This window comes from Phalacrocorax carbo, chromosome 3 (genome assembly GCF_963921805.1).
Source record: "Phalacrocorax carbo chromosome 3, bPhaCar2.1, whole genome shotgun sequence".
Lineage (NCBI taxonomy): Eukaryota > Metazoa > Chordata > Aves > Suliformes > Phalacrocoracidae > Phalacrocorax > Phalacrocorax carbo.
Genome location: NC_087515.1, coordinates 79,588,951 through 79,606,842, shown reverse-complemented (window position 1 = coordinate 79,606,842; position 17,892 = coordinate 79,588,951). Strand labels below are relative to the sequence as shown.

Below are 17,892 nucleotides of genomic sequence, written 5' to 3'. Positions count from 1 at the left end.
CTCAGAGGGTTGTGATCAATGGGGCAGAGTCTGGATGGAGGCCTGTCACTAGTCATGTTCCCCAGGGGTCTGTGCTGGGTCCAGTCCTCTTCAACATAGTCATCAATCACCTGGATGAAGGGACAGAGTGTAACCTCTGCAAGTTCACTGATGATACCAAGCTGGGAGGAGGGGCTGATACACCAGAAGGCTGGGCTGCCATCCAGCGAGACCTGGACAGGCTGGAGAGCTGGGCCGAGGGGAACCAGATGAAGTTCAACAAGAGCAAGTGCAAGGTCCTGCACCTGGGGAGGAACAACCCCAGGCACCAGTGCAGGCTGGGGGCTGGACTACTGGAAAGCAGCTCTGTTGAGAAAGACCTGGGAGTGCTGGGGGACAGCAAGCTGACCCTGAGCCAGCAATGTGCCCTTGTGGCCAAGAAGGCCAACGGTATCCTGGGGTGCATTAAAAGAAGTTGTGGCCAGCAGGTCGAGAGATGTTATCCTCCCCCTCTACTCTGCCCTAGTGAGACAATGTTTGGAGTGCTGTGTCCAGTTCTGGGCTCCCCAGTTCAAGAAGGACAGGGAACTGCTTGAGCAAGTCCAGCAGAGAGCTACCAAGATGATCAGGGGACTGGAGCATCTCCCATATGAGGAAAGGCTGACAGACATGGGTTTGTTCAGCCTGGAGAAGAGAAGACTCAGGGGGGATTTCATAAATACCTATATATATCTAAAGGGTGGGTATCAGGACGATGGGACTAGGCTCTTTTCATTAGAGCCCAACAACAGGACAAGGGGCAATGGGCACAAGCTGGAACACAGGAAGTTCCACCTGAGTATGAGAAAAAACTTCTTTCCTGTGAGGGTGCCAGAGCAGTGGCACAGGCTGCCCAGGGAGGTTGTGGAGCCTCTTTCTCTGGAAACATTCAAAACCCGCCTGGACGTGGTCCTGTGCCCCCTGCTTTGGGCGTCCCTGCTCAAGCAGGGGGGTTGGATGAGATGATCTCCAGAGGTCCTTTCCAACACCTGCCATTCTGTGGTTCTGTGAACAAAGTAATTTTTGCTCCAACATCCTGCTGAAGCAAGCCTACTTCAAGAAGTGTCTCTGCAAGTTTCGTTAAATATTCTAGTAAAGACAAAAATAACTAGACCTAATTTGATCAATTTTCATTACAGTTCTTGCCACAGAATAACACAGTGTATCTGTAATTGCCCTTGAAGAAATACAGGATTATTTGGTGTGAAACCCTGGCAGCCCCTGCCTTTGCCCACGCTGACTCCTACAATGCGTGTGCATGGTGACTTTTGGTGGAGAAGAGTACAGTGCTACACTCCTACCGCTTCAGGACAAAACTCATGTTTATACTAGTAAAAAGTGAACGCTCAGAAGAAAGGAGCCGATATAAATTTGGGATGATGCAATCTGTAAAAGTCTTTGGGCTTGTAAATGAGAGATTTAACATGAAAGTATTAATGATGTTGACAACATTGTAATAAATGCCTCTAACAGAACCTTGACTACAAACCTCTGAAGTGTTTGGAAAGCCCATAGTAAGACTAGAGCTTGTGGTAATGACATGTGGTATTATTTTATTAAGCAATCGCAGAAAAATAAAATAGTCCTTCTTTTAGCATTTCTAGGAACTTCCATCAGAGTTCACAGGTGTCATGATGATGTTACTGCTGAAACTCATTAGGACTGCAGCTAATTCTCTCCCTCCCTCTCCCTCCTCCTTTTAAACAGATGAGAAAGTCACCACATTTACTGTAGCCACACAGTAATCACCAAAGTTCTTGGGTATGTAAAGCTACTGAAAGTCTTACCTCAGATGATTTTGAGTTTTCATAATATATACCTTGAACTAAGTCACCAATAGCACTTGAAATGAGTTCCACAACCTGTAAAAGAAAAGGAGAAAAAGCCTTACATCTTTAATTGTCACTTAATTTACTAATAAAGCCACTGCCAGATTTCCAGAGAGATTATACGGTCATAACTTTCCTTGCAGAAAGCTAGCTGTGAAAGACTGCAGGATTTACTGGGATATATTCTGCACAAGAACGATCCTGTCTCTCTGCTAAAATCTCTACTACACTAACTCTTCTATCAAAGTTTTAAGTTAATATAAATGAAAACCAAGACTTTTTGTTTTTGTTTTTTTTTTTTTCTAAAGTGTGAACTATGGAGTGTATTCTCACAAGGACATTCACAGAACTAATAAATCCCAGTTCATGAATATGAGACAGTACCTCATCTGGGCTTTGTTTTGTTTTGTTTTTTTTCCTGCCAAGTAAATACTTCACAATACCTCTCATAGGGAGCTGTTAAAATTCTAATCTTCGTGGCTAATACAGAAAAGTCAGAATCCATAGAAAGGTAACCTTTCAAATGTGATCATTTGGTATTCGGGTGCCCTGGGAATGCACTGTGGATGTATTTAGTGCATGGCCTGAGGCTCAGCTGTACCTCATACACTGAAAGTCTGCAACACGGGAATGTTTAAATCAGATTTATCAATCTGTATTATCTTCAGGGTTCAGACTTTTTATTTTATTCAAGCGAAGCCTAAAAATCTGAACTTGATCCAGAATGTAAAACAAGCAGTCCACAATCTCCCTGGAACTACTGTACAATTTAAAGTCATGCACATGAACTGTCTTAATTGGAACAAAATACTCAGATTTATCATAAAATTAAATGCAGGCATTTGAAATAAGCACACCTTAAGGCTACCCCTTTAGTTGCTCACAAAGTTTTAATTTCTTGAATGTTTAATTTCCTATGCATATAAGTCTATATCTGATCCCTCTTTTTGCTTCCTAAAATTCAACGTAGTTCTTATTGAATTAAAAGATTTAGTTTCAGTTTTTATCATTCTTGTAACTGAAGACAAGAAGTCAAATGATAACCCCCCTAACAGAAAGATATTTTAACATTTAGGCATACTTTATTTGATAATAAAAACACATTTGTATGCTAGTTTTGAGTACCAGCAGAAAGGTTGTGTGTTTTCTTTTTTTTAAACACCCGTTCATATACATATTCATACACACAGAGCAAGCGCTAACTTTAGAAATGGTGCTGATTAAAAGTCATGTTTTTTCTTGCAATGCATATGGGTTAATTTGCAAGATCTATAAAAACAGCCTTAAAAAAAGGGGAAAAAAATCACATTGCCCTTTAGGAAACTAGATACCAAAGAAATATTGTAGCAATATGAGCTGCCGAGGAACTGAAAGGACAATGATCCTACAGTGTTGCCAGATGTGTTGAGTTATTTAAGTGGGGAACAGAGAAAATGAGGGGCTTTTTTTTCCTTCCTCTTCTCCCCCCCCCCCCTTTTTTTTTTAAAGGTATCAGATAAGCCCTATTACCAAATCCAGGAGGATTGGGTATCGCCAATAGGTCTATGAAAGTCTGTAACTAAATGCCCAGGATCAGATTGTATTACAGTTTATACAAGCAACATCCCAAGATTCTCCTGATGGCTAGGACACATAATACAGATCAATCACTCACTAAAAAATGTTATGGTTTGTGAAATGGTCTGAGCTCAGAGACCTACACTGGTAATACGAAGAGGAATTTACAAAGACACTGAGTCCTACTCTAAATGTCAAAGTGATAGTATGAACTTTTAACAATGCATCTGGCTCTGGATAACCAGACCTTTTCCTCTTTCGCCTGAAACTCTAGACTAAGCAGGACCCTGTTTTGGGGTTTCTTTCTTCCATCTCTTCTTTCTCTTTTTAGTGCAACTCTACTCTCAAAGGCAATTTTAACTGACTTAAAACAATCTTGGCAAAACATTTGTGAACAATTGTACCTCTTCCTCTTATAGTTTATAAAACATCTTAGGAGAATTACACATCCACTATTTAGAAGAATCCATATATTAAATACCATTAGGCCTTTAGTGTTCAACAGAACACTATATGTTAGCCAGAATTTAGTATTAATATTACCTCCCTTCTTTCCAAATCTCTCTTTTTTTTAAAAAAAAAAATAAATCATATTTTTCTAAGGTAAATGCAAGGCCATAAAAATCACTACCAGGAATGAAATTCCAGTTTCAAGAGCACAGTGGGATGCTTGCATGAGGCTCTGTTACTTCATCAACCCTTAATCTGATCTCTGAAAAGCATCTGCTGCAGCATATCAGTGGCCTGGGGTCCTGAGTGCTGGGGAAAGCAATGAAAAATGAGGAAACCAGGTAATTTTCCCCTGTATCCCAAACCGATATAGAAGAAGAAAAATTATTACAGATTCAGTAGTATTCATGCAGTCAATGATACACTGACTAGTTCTTATGCAGCACTTTTCATCAGAAAATTTGAAAGCAATCAACATCCCCTGTAAAATTTATTCCTTCCTGTTTTATATAAGGGGAAAACAGTGTCAGGGAAGTAATTTTCCACAAAATCATGCAGCATGACAGTGGAAGAGCAGAAAACAGTATCCAAGTCATGTCGATTCTCATCAGTGCCTTTCTGCCTGACCAGTGCCCTGTTCCACTTGCTGATAAGCAAGTTTGAAGAGCAGGAAAGGTAGATGAAAAATCAAGTGCTCCCAACTGCTTTTCTTCTCTTCTCATTTGAAGGTTGAGCTCCGTTTTAAACAAGTTCAAAGACAGGGAAAGGGAAGAAAGAACTGCCAGAATTAGTGCTTCAAACCAGCAGCATCTCAAAAAAGACCAAAGGCAGCCTATTCATAATCTCCCTTCCCACTATTTTTCCACTCCTCTACACATTTTTGAGAAGCCTGGTCCTTCTTAAGTACTCGAGATGAGCAGGAGTAACATATTGAGAGAAAACAAACTTCCACTCTATTTTTCATTTTCCACTCTGCATCAGCATCTTCCAAAGCACTGTGTTTTCTGCTCCCCCGGAGCATCCGCAGGGCTAGGAGCAGCCCAGGGCATGACCCGTTCCTCACAGGTGACAGGTGCACATACAAATAATTTCACACCCTTTAAACACATGTTCTGCAACAGTTCTGCTAGGGTTTGGTTTGCCTTTTTTTTCCTAAGGAGCCATTACCTCAACACCTTTCATAGACATGCGATGTCTTCTGCTTTTAAAAGATCAACACAAAGGCTGTCAACTTATGATGAACACTGGGAAAAGAGATGGATTGTTAAAGCAAAAATCTCTATTACTATTTAGGCAGACTAAGTGTATAACGTAAATTCTGGATGCTAGCACGTGATGCCTGATTCCACAGCAAGAGTTCATGCTCTGACCTCTCCCATTTATGCAAATATGAAATAGTCCAGAAGCCTGTTTCAATCAGCCTGAATCAGCCTATGTTTCAATGCCAGAAGAGCTCTGCATGTTTGAAGATCAGAAGCTTGATGAAACTTAATTTGTCCTTCTCTGCTACAGTAACTTATCTGTCAAAAATGCACAGCTTTAGACCTTCTAAGTTCTTTAAATTTACTTTTACTCTAGTTTCTCAAGCTCTGATTTTCTAAATATTGATTGAAGTAGTAAAACAAAGCAGTAGTAATTTTCGTAGTGGTTCAGAGAATTACTCAGGATGTTCAACCATCCACACATTGAATTTCCTCCACCCTTTTCCTGAACTCAGACTAAATATTTCAGGCACTTTACTCAGAATCTATCTGTAAGATAATTCAGGGTTCAGAACTCCCAACATATTCTGTGCACAGAGAGACACAGAATAGAGCCACGCGTTCACTGGCACGGGTACAGCAGCCCAGTTCTTGCCTGCAGCTGACTGCCCTGGGAAATCCAGATCTGCCTGTAAAAAACAGCCAGGTATTTTCAAGTGAAACTTTAAAGCTAGGAGGACTGCAGGGAAATCACAGAATGAAAGTGTTCTACCAAAATATCTTACTTCGAAGTTAGAAGATACAATTCAGACTCCTTCAAGCACAGTAAAAAGAATAGATTCTGGGCCCCACTCATCCTTCACGAGATTTCTAAACACCCTGGATGAAAAGAAGACATTGCTGCCATCAGTTTAGCAACTCAAGCACTTTGTTCCCCTTACTTGTCTTTGAAATATTTTGTTTAAAGTTCACTGCAACATAACACTGCATATGTATTTTCTCCTGTTTTTCATCCTAGTTTAAAAAAAGGAATGAATTTGAGCTCCATTCAATATGTGGTGGTTTTATTTTAAATTCAGCAGCTGAAATGGAATTGATTACACAGACCACTCTATTTCAGAGTAGTAATTCAGTGTCTCTCCAGACTCTACTGGATATTTTCAAGGGGAACATCAAGGAAATGATGAAGCTCCTACAGCAGGAAACAGCAGTAGGAAGAACACAGCAGTGGATATATCTTTGCTCCTCATCCTTCCCGATTTCTATTTGACAAACTTTAGCTTTGCCAAATTCCTTTCAAGAAGGACCACAAGTAATTCCTTCCTTTCTTAGTCTTTCTCTTTCTGTCTTTTTGGGCTGCTGGTCTTGAAACAATATCCGTTCCTTACACATCTGCTGTGACAGACCCTACTCCTTGCTGCTGATGCGTGGACTTGAAAATGTAGCAAGACCTCTCCATACAAGTAAAGAAGACAAGTAGATAGCCAGGGAACATTAAATATACAGATAAAAGTTCCTTCAACTTGCATTTGACTCCTCCCTCTCCCCAGGTGTTAATTTTTGGAAATATTTCCACACTTTAATTCTAATAACTTTCCATGGGATTTTAAATACTCTCCTGCATTTGACACAGAAATATTGCAACACTAGGAAGCTAAAGACGAAACTCAGTGAACAGCTGAAACTGGATTTTGATTGTTCAATAATACCTAAAAAAAAAGGGAGCAAAAAAACCTCTATGGAGTTCCAAGAACCTCGAATTCAATTTTCTTTCCTAGTAATCTCCTCAAACACCATTAGTCATACAGGTAACTAAGTGTGCCAGTCTACAGATATTTTTAATGCAATGTTTATTGGATCTTATTGGATTTACTATTTAAAATCATCTTGAGCTTTGCTATTTTTTTGAAGCTGTCCCTCTCTTAGCTGAAACACATGGAAAGGACTTCTCAGTGATTTGCTTTCTAGCAAGTTTTAAATGCTCTTGGAAAACACACCATTTTCTTCACTGTCTTAATGACAAATTAGTAGCAAAACACAATATGCAATGTAAACACATCACCTGAACCCACTACTTGATAAAAAGGTACTTCCTAGACATAAAAAAACTCTTCAAAATAATCTGCAGCTGTCAATTTGAATATTGTTAGTATTGTCACACACCTGCCTTAAGGTCAGTCTATCTTAAGGATTTTCAACAGTGTTAAATTACCCTTTTCATGCTGATGCAACACACTCCACAGAGGGGCTTTCACTAGTATTAAGGCTTCTGGTGCATAATTCAGTCGTTTTCCTTAACAATAACATAATCAACAGAAGAAATATCGTTTTCCCTTCTTCACCTCCGCGTGGTACCTTACACAGTGTATTAATATCTTTGTAGACCCAATGCAGCAGATGCTTGCACTGAAGCACTGAACCAACTGTTGATGAGTGACTCAGGTTAGAGAAGCACGATTTCTTCAGCCTAACCTTTTTGGACAGGATCATTTCATTGCATATCCTTCTTTTATATAAAAGAGTGAACAAAGAAGGCATTGTGACTACAGTCCTCTGTAGCTACAAAACCTTCCTCATCAATAAATTAAGCCGGAGAGCATGGCTATAAAACACTACTTCCAGTCATGCAGGTGCAGACAACCATTGAACTGCAATATGTTAATGAATGAATTGTGGATTAAACAGATTAAAAAATAATCTGATCAGCTCCAAACTGCCAGAAAATATACATTCCAGTGGTAGTAACTATTTTGCATAGACTGTATCTGAATAAACATGAATCATAAGTAATATCATTTAGCATCTGACATATGGAATCAACTAAATGAAGCTGCAGATGTTTGCTAAACTAGCAAATCAACAGCCCTCTGTACCAGGAGTAGCAGCAATCAGATTCTAGAATCCAAGTGAAATGCTGCTGAATTTCGAAACGCTAATATTAACCACCACTTCCAGTCCATCCAGAGATTCAGTCTTCTTGCTAGCCAACAAGATGCCAAACACCTCAGCATTTGGTTTAAAAATACTTATCCACCTGTTATAATTTTATGCCCTATGTTATTGCACTGAAGCCACTCCAGATGTAAAGGCACTTCTACTAAAAATTTGACCCTGGGAAGGTTCATTTTAAACATGAGCCTTACTGCAGTGCATAAAAAGGGGAGGATACGTAATCTATCACCCTATTTACAAGCCATGTATTTTTAGCCTCTCCTAGTAGTACAATGTGTATAAGCACCTGCTGGGAAGGAATGAAGAAGAGGGAGCCAAATTCTTCTCAGCGATGCCCACTGACAGGATGAGGCAATGGGCACAAATTAACACATGAAATTCCATCTGGACTCATGAAAACACTTTACTGTGAGGGCATCAAACAATGGAGCAGGTTCCCCAAAGGGGTTGTAAAGTCTCCATCTGTGGAGATATTCAAAAGCCATCTGGACATGGTCCTGGGCAACCTGTCCTAGCTGACCCTGCCTGAGCAGGGGGTTTGCACTAGATGATCTCAGGAGGTCCCTTCCTTCCAACCCCAACCATTCTGTCATACTAGCAGCTGGTGGAAGAGGACCACAGCTGATTTTGCATACATGCATCTGCAGCACCAGCAATAACAACTTTTCTCCTCTTTGAAATAATAAAACCAAGGCTACAAGGCTAGTGCCAAATACTCTCTTAGAGAAGGGTTAGTTTGCTGATTGTACTGGGAACAGATTTCCCTTTTATGAGTAGTTAAGTTCTTGGGAGACTAAGAAAGGCCAAACAGACAAATTTTAGATTCTTATCACTAATGCTAAGAGCTTTGAATTGCAACTGAATCATCGCAAAAGTCTATTTTCACTTTTTAAAAGCGAATTCTCTGTAGAAGTTGTACTCCAGGTGGACAGCTGACTATATATGAACCACTGTGATCTCCAGACCTTCTGCAAAATTGTTTATTAACCATCTTATCATGAAGTCCACCTCTGGAACCAAATATGTCCTAAGATCCCACCTACTCTAAGATGGATGTTAGTATGTATTAAGTCCTCACTCAAAAAAAGAAAAAGCTGTTTGAGATAATATTGTTAAGACAGCATTTCACCAGAAACAGATTTGATTGCTTTTTATCGTACTATGCACTCCTAATAGGAATCTTATGTTTAAGAAGCGGACTTTATTTAAAGCCAAGAAAACACAACTTGTGATCTTCCACCGCTTCAGCTATAAAAAGAATGAAGTTGACATCGCAAACATCACTCATGGAGAACATCACCTTCTGCAACTTTAGGAAAATCCATTTTCATTTTATAATTTGTGTATGAGTTAAAGCTATTTAGCAATGAATTCCCCCATGATGATTACTCATGACTGTGAAAGAAAGAGCTGTAATAAACATCTCTGCTTTCAGAAACCCAGACAGTGGCAATACCTATTCTAAGTAGGTGGTGAATGAAGCAGCAGAACTGCTGGCTCTCGAGAGTCCTTTCTCACACCGTGCATCTCATGCAGAATAAAACATCACACACCCACCAGTTTTCATTACTTCAGTTCCTTAGAATAAATTTCGTTTTCTTTTGAATATCAATTTCCTACATATTCTGGCAGAGATCAACACCCTGGATACAGCTGCTTGTTAAAAGTTAAGGAAATATCAAACACAGCCACTTTTCAATGTTTGCCTCAAATCACTGAAAGACAATGTCTTCTTTGACAAGTAGAGAGGTTTCCCTTTTAACAAAAAATATTAAAACCTTTCTTCCATAATTTGGCTTTAACATTCAATGAAATTGATATTCTTTTATATATATATACACACACACACACAATATGCATATAGATCTCAAAGCCTGCAAATATTTTTGACTCCTAAACCATTTGTCTTTACCACTAGACAGCTGCCAATTCAGTGTCATACATTAAGGTAGCAAACAACAGCGGGGACAGACACTGCTACCCCAGCTATCCAGAACACATATCCAAGGTATAGCGATTTTCTTGACATCTTGGGTGACCTCTGACCTTCCTCTCAACAGAACCAGCTTTTTCTCAGTTTCTTCAAATTAGTTTTCACTTTGTTCTTCACCGATGCTCAAGAGTCATCTCTGAAAAGCCGTCTCTCTTTCATGCACAGGTAGCATATTAGTATTTTCCAGACCATTCTGTTAATCAGAACGAGGCATACAGCAGTTCTATCAGAAAAAGAACTACTTAACCAGGGGGTAAAAGTAGCTGTGTGCTTTACCTCTGAGGAAGACAATATTTATCTGGAATAATGACAGGTATTTGGTTCAGGAACTCAAGCAGTAAGCATTAACTTTGATCGGCCAGACAGACCAGAGAAGCAGAAGGATGTGTCCGATGCTATTACGAGGAAGGCAAATGCAGATGCAAGTTGAGGAAATTGTTAGTAAGACAATTCAGAGGCAAGAACATTCAACGGACTTTCTGCAAACCAGTAGAAAAACCTTTAGTGTTCTATTGAAAATTCACCAGAACTGAGTGGATAACTTTTTCCTGAGACTGTTACTTGCTCAGTCAATGTAGCATTGAGACAGAATCTCAAACACTCACAATTCTGTTCTTGATAGCTCCATGCCTCAGTGTTTTCAAAATATTCTTGCAGTATATTTTTGGGAAAGAGCTTCAATCTTAGACTTGATTATTCACAGTGATACCTATGACTACGTATTTTGATATCAGTCTCAATCTCAGTCCTTCCATGTTCTGCAGCAGTCATTCTGGCACAAGGCGCTGGTTACAAGTCATACATGTCCATAAGGGAAGTGGCAAAAATAACTTCTTTTTTAAAACAATTTTTTTCATTCAGAAGTGGGGGGACAGAAAACAGACTGAAATCTAAACATAAAATTTTCCAGCACTGCTATGGCCAAGAACCGTAGAAGAATAATCTCTTTCAATACAGACCTATACTAACCCCAGTAGAGTCTAGCTTTGGGAAAGCTTAACATAAACACTAGCTTTAAAAACCAGTACAGGTGCAAAAGGCCACTAAGGTAAAGGATAGACCTGTTTGAGGAATGCACTGAGTAGGAATCCAGACAAAGTTAAGTGGTTATAATCTCAAAACCAACATTCATTGCAATGCAGTAGAACCCTTATGGATCAAAAAGGAGACTGTTTCTAACCCATTACCACAATTACAGATTCGGTATAATTTTTATCATTTCAATTAAATTAATAAGTTAATAAGCTGTGTCACCTAATCCTCTAATTTAACTTCTCCAAAAGATTACTTTTCAAATATATAATCGCAGCCATTAAGGTAATGAAATTTTACAAATATTTAATTATATTACCAGTTATAGATAGCAAAAGTGAAATAGAAAAAAATCTGTGGAAGATTACGAAAACCAAATGCTTCATTTTCTCAGGAGTTATTTTAGGGGCTATAAATTTACTTGTTGAAAACAAAGGCAAATGATGCACTTGCTAAGGAACTGTTCCACTCACATGAGCACAGAAAGGGTCAATGGGCAGAGCACAATGCAGTAATTAGGAGATTCACTAGCATCATTCCACAATTTTATCATCATCACCACAAGAACTGTTACCTCTAATGACAGCAGGAATGCTAGACACAAGTTTTAAGGCAGTAGCATGGGAAAACTTTGATTAGCAAGTACTGATTCCAATAGATTTTAATCTTTTATCTCTAACATACAGGATTTTTTTTTTCCCATAAATACTTTCATCAGTTATTACAAAGAGTGCCTTTTTGCTACCAAAGGAACTTCACATGGCTGTCAACAAAACTTTAGTAAAGAAATCTTATTAAAAATCCAGTCTGAGAGAACATTGGGCAGAAAAAACAATACATGTCCATTAAATGGACATCAAGTTTGTTTGAATTACAATCTCTTTCAGGTTTTAATTCAAGGTAAACTAAAACAAAATTTACCTCTCAGAATTGGATGCAAATTAGTAAGTTTTGGTGCACCCTAAAAATAATTATTACAACAAGTAAGTTTTAAGAGTTGATTCATAATTATGTATGAATCGTAACAATGTATTTATCAGTATTGAAAGTGTGTTTGTATTCTCCAATAAAATCTATGCTAAGTTCTACGCCAATATCGAATACGTATCTCAATATTTGAAGACACAGAACTGCTTACTTAGGGTCGCCCAAAGGAGAGCTTTCTTCTGTAATAATGCAATCATGATGGCTGATGGCTATGCTGTCTTATGTCATCCTATATCAGGTTAACGGTTCAAAAACATTACAATTCTTCCTTTGTTTTCTTCTCCCCCATTTCCCAGATAAAACAGTGTTCCTTAAGTATACTTTTCCACTGAAGTGTACTTTTTTTCAGTTCAGAGTTCTTTAAACTTATTGATATTTTGCAGTAGTGTCTGGTTTTCAGAAACACTCCTGTAGCACTCTAAAATACTAAATTAGAATAAAAATACTCAGCAGTATAGATACTATCCTACTCCCTATCTAGTCCAGTACGGCACCACCAAATAGTGCCTCAGGGTAAGGTCCAGCAAGACAGTCATGATAACAGACTTCAGAAAAAGCTCTTGATCCTGCTCTGTAGAAAAAATTTGAAGGTTGTTTCTCTTCATCTTTCTTCCTCTCAGGAACTCAATTTCACTATCAAACTTTATCACCTGGGTGTCTCGATCCAATCTGATCTCTATTTCTTACCAAATTCATGCCTCAGTGTCACCCGGCTGCTCTGTGAGCTGACAATTTTAAGGTATTTATCTCTTAACAGCAACTTGTACCAGGGAGGGAAATGGAAGTAGGTAAGTGAGCAGAGGTGAAGAGTTAAGAATAATTAAAAATATATACATGATTTGAAAATGATTTTATCATCAGCTTCAGTTTTCACTGTTAACACTGTAACTGGGAGCAAACAGACTCCTCCTGCTTCTCACCTTTCCTACATGTTTTCATCCTGCCTTCTCTGATCAATACAGCTACAGAATCTCAGAAGGAAAACTCAGATTAAGGGTCTTTGTCTATTTTATCCAAAATATAATGTAATATACATAGCAAGTATTTATGGTTAAGATTTTCCACCAGAGAAAACAATGAAGAATAGGTCTTTCAAAATAGCTTTCACTGATCTGAAAATAACTCATCTCACAACTACATTTACCAAGAAGCACCTTCTACTCACCTCAAACAAAATGAAAAGCGCTGTTCTGAGGAAGAGTAATTTGGACCTATTACAAGTCAGTGGCTGCTAATGGCTGCCTTTACATAGGCAACAAGACATTCCTTTTAGAAATGGTATTTCGTCTAGGATTCTTGTTCGTGTGCACTCTTCCTGTTCTTCAGCATAAGCTTTCAGTTGTGAGGAGAGGACCAGAAAACTGCCACTGATACTCAGAATAATTTCCTTAGCCCATCAATGATTTTTCACTGTTTTAATACTTAAAATATTTTTTTAAAAGTTTATGGTCTTCTCTTGACATCATTCAGGAAAAGAAAAGGCCTGATGCAAGTACTACCTCTCCTAAAAGACATTTCAAAATTATAATTGTAGATCCTAGTTGACTTGTTTGTCAGTTCTCAAAAATATCGATTTACATTGAAAGAGAAACTGGCATAATTCCCAAAAGGGGATACTCTCCGTATCCTTCACTGGTCAGCAAGGAACCAAGTCGCTCAAGTTCAAAATGGAGCATTCCCCATAGGACCCCAACTGATGCTTCAAAAGTAGAAACCACAGTTCAAGATAAGCGGTTCTTCTATGAAGCACAATGTACATTCAGACTATTGCAATAGGAAGACATAGGAAGACTTACATGAATAACTCGATGTTTATGCAAACACAGGGCCTATTTTGTCAACAACACATTTATGCCTTTAGGAATACGCAAACTTAACATAAGGAAATGCATCCACTATGAGTACTACATCTGTGCTACTGTTTATTTATAAACAAATAATGCTTAATAAAACAATGCTCTATAATGTGGTCTTCTGGCAGAGTTCTGCATTGACAGACAAGATTCTTAAATTCAATTCCAAGCTTTCAGGCTGTAGATTTTGAAGTGCTTCTGTGAACGGTTTAATCATTCCAAAAAGAGCTCACTGAATTATAGTGGGGAAAAATAGAGTCATTCTTAAGATTTCAGTTAGAACTACAGAGAACACTACCATTACACGTAGGTCAGGTTTTTGGGCTAGGCATTTCTATTTTGGTTGGGTTTTTTCTTCTTTTTGGGCTGGGTGTGGGGTTTTTTTTTTTTTATACATATATGTTGTTTTTTGACAGTTTGGTGTTGGTTGGTTGGTGGTTTTTTTTAATACAAAGGGATGCCTTCCTATCAGTTTATGGAGTTGCAAGCAATAAATTTACAGATTATTCTACAATTTTCTTTAGTCTCAGCACATTACAGTAGGCATTGCACTAAAATGCATCATTTCATCCTTCTGAAGTTTTATGTATCACTGTCTTCAGAGTGTGGGAGGATCAAAACTGGTCACAATTACATCTTTTATGCACCTTCTCCATAGTTTCATAAGACAACTGATGATTCAGATGCTCTAGGAAGCTCCAGCAACAGGTTTCTTCCAACTTATCTGTGATATACCCTGAAAAAGCACATTATCTGATAATATCATGGCCAATATTCACACACCACTTGTGTTAAAACGTCCATATCTTGTGTCTGGCTGAAAGGTGACAAAAATGCCAGTTAACGCTTGTTACTTTTGCTATGTTTGCGTCTGAATGCCACCCTAAAAGTATTACAAGAAGTGAAGGTTACATAAGCAGAAATCAAAGACAAAACCAACACTTTTTGCTACCAGAGTCAAAGCAGCACTTCCATGCAACAAAACTTGCTGTTAGCATTCCCCCATCCTTGGCTAAGCTAAGTGAGATGATAACAAATATTGAAAATATATTACCTTCAGGTGGCAACTAAGAACCAACCCTTAAACATATCCTTTTACACTTCTTAATAATTTACTCAAATATTTATTTAAAACTGTATATGGTCACATATCCCACAAGATAGTTGGAAGGTACCTTATTTTGTTAGGCAAACATAACTTTTCCACCTCTTCCACATCTACATTTTTATGACGACTTTTACAAGTATTTATCACAATCCTAGTATCAAAACACTGCAACTTCAAAATGAGAAAACCTATCAAAATAACCCTATCATCCCACATACACACACCCCAGTCCAATAAATTAGCACATGCATTACTGTGTTATTTAAGTAGCAAAAACCAGCCATGCCTTTCCTTGTCAAAGGTTCACCATTCCTATACTCACTGCTGACACACCAATTACTAAAAGATAGCCAACCCAATTCCTCTTGAGGCTCAATTCTGTTCTAAAATCCATGGATTAGCAACGTGCAATCTACTAAAGGACACAATTCTGAAGGAAGGTTATATTGATATTATCTTCAGTCAACAACATAATTTATCACTGCAATCAGCAGGCCAAGAAAATCCACCATCAAAACCCGAAGCAGACAAAAAAATAAAAGGGTAGTGGTCAAAAAGTTAACATGAATGTACAAAAGAATTGTAAATACATGTGATCTGATCTATCTAATGCTTTGTAAAATCTTTTAGAAGAAATTACTGTTCATTTTAAACAATTTTTATTAGCTGAATAAGTGTAGAACTTTCCCATGACTACAAAAATGTATCATGCAGTTGCATCTGCCCTTCAGTAATTTATTTTAAGCCTCAGTCAATATCAACTTTGTAATCATAATTAATGTCTCATAATTTCACAAAGTAGAAAATGAGAAGGCTTTCTTCTGGATTATTATGTGTATTCAAAAAACAAAATTTTAGTTTACTGTAATAGCACAACAGCAGAATTTATCTTGCAGAGGCTTCCTAATTGACACTTCAAGAAATCTTGAGTCCTTGTACCTCAGATACTAAAAACCAACAAAAACCAAAAAACACACACCAACAACAACCAAGCTAAAACACCCCTGAAACCCTTCTTTTGCATAACTTTAGCAAACATATGAGAAACATGAGCGCTAGTTTAAAAGAAACCCCCCAAACCACTAACCCTGAGCCTTGAATCTCGTTAACATCATTACAGTTATATTCCACAACAGTAGCAAGAAGAGGAAAATTACTATGAATTAACAACAACAATTCCTATATTTAATGTTATTTAAAAATCAAAGTGTTACCTAAGGCAATTACCTTACAGCCTTTTAATATCTACAGGGAAAAGCCTAAGGAAAAATAATTGACTTTGCTAATTTTACCCTTGGCAATTATAAAATAGCTCTGCATTTCATTACGACTACAGAATTTCACATCTAATTGTCAGCCCCGAGAGAAGCACAGAGATAAATGCATCATACATAAGCTCACACAAGAGTTTAACAGCACAATAAAATTATCTTGGTAGCAGTGGTTTCAGTTAATGTCAGAAACCCCTTTAGTTAAAATTCTAGTCTATACAAGAGCTATGTATGTCTATAGAGGTTATAGCCCACCATGGTCAGTACAACATACAATAGGACGCTGCTCATTTCATTAGCCAGTTTGCTGAGCTACCAAATAAATGCCAGCAAAAAAGCGGTACTGTGATTTTTACTTTGTACATCAAAGAAAACAAAACATTGTGAAGGAAGAAAGTCACAGTTATTTCACACTGCTGAAAAACAGATGCCAGATTTGAAAATTCATCATTTACAAAAGAATAAATACAGTATGTTTAAATCATTGCACCTGTCAAGAGATTTCTATAGCTTGTACTCCAATTTTTCTAACTTCACTGGTAGGGTTAGACGTATGAAAAAGAATAATTTACTAAGTCAATCAGTTTCCATAATGGCATCCCACTTATCGTATGTAGAAGCTATGAAAGTATTTAGATGTCAGAAAAATGAAAAAAGTGCTAAAATGTTTTGGCAGAATTTTCCGACATGCAGTATAATGATTGCTTTTTTTTTTTTAAAAAAAAAGTATTTCTTTGCACTTGTGCTTCATTTCACTGTAGGCTTGTTTCCTGGCAATTCTTCAGGGATTATACATTGCTGCTGCAACCTTTAATGATGTACTAAATGCAAAGTAATAGTGCTACATTTTATAAGAAGTTTTCTCTTATGTTGAAACAAAAAATTGATGTAGGGTTAATTCCTTTGGTCTGCCTTGAGAATGTTACTAAGTACTATAAAAAACCCACCCCAAAACCCCCCAAACCAGATACAAATCAATAATAATTAGTAAAATCAATTGCACCCCATTTTGGTTATGGTATGACTAAAATTTTGCACTGTTTAAAACTTTTTTTTAATACTTCCTACCAGTTATCACCATAATGGCTTAACCCACTATTTCAGCAGATTGACATCTAATTTACTGTCTCTTCTCCTGAATCTCAGCTCTATGTTACAAAATGACACCACTTTCGAGAGAAACTGTCACACTTATGATCAAAGCAGTACAGAAATACTCAACTACCATCACGAGGAGCTTTAGCAGGAGAATCTAAAAACAATAGACTCCTCAAGCTGAGGATTAAAACTATGGTGATTATTGACAATTGCACACATGACAAACATTTGTTTTACATTACAATCTTCAGTAATCTTCAGACATATAAGAAGTACCCCTGCAAAGAAGAATTATTCTGTGTTTCCAGTGAATGGCACACCAAGCTCTTCAGCCACACATGTAGTTAGGTGTCACACTAGACTGGCACAGGGATGCCCAGGAATGTCTGTCCACCACGGGAGGTTTTAAGAACAAGCTAGGACAACACATGTCAAGAATGATTTGGTGTAGCTGATCCTGTCTGGGGAAAAGAAGAACCGACTCCAGAGGTGATCTCTTAAGGTCTCCATCAGTCTCATTTTGTAAGATCATACATTTATAC

General features: G+C 37.8%; 1 protein-coding gene across 4 annotated transcripts in view; it reads right to left on the bottom strand.

The window, feature by feature from the left end:
- Positions 1-17,892, bottom strand: part of PDSS2 (decaprenyl diphosphate synthase subunit 2) — a 125,412-nt gene that overhangs the window by 29,490 nt on the left and 78,030 nt on the right. For 3 of the 4 annotated variants that reach the window (XR_010372254.1, XM_064447513.1, XM_064447512.1), the window contains exon 4: positions 1,806-1,880. The exons of the other annotated variant lie outside the window; for it this stretch is intronic. Coding sequence is in view for 2 of the 3 variants with exons in the window: in XM_064447513.1 (XP_064303583.1) it covers positions 1,806-1,880 (75 nt within the window). In the remaining variant the exon portion in view is untranslated. The remainder of the gene's footprint in view (positions 1-1,805; positions 1,881-17,892) is intronic. 4 annotated transcript variants of the gene reach the window in all.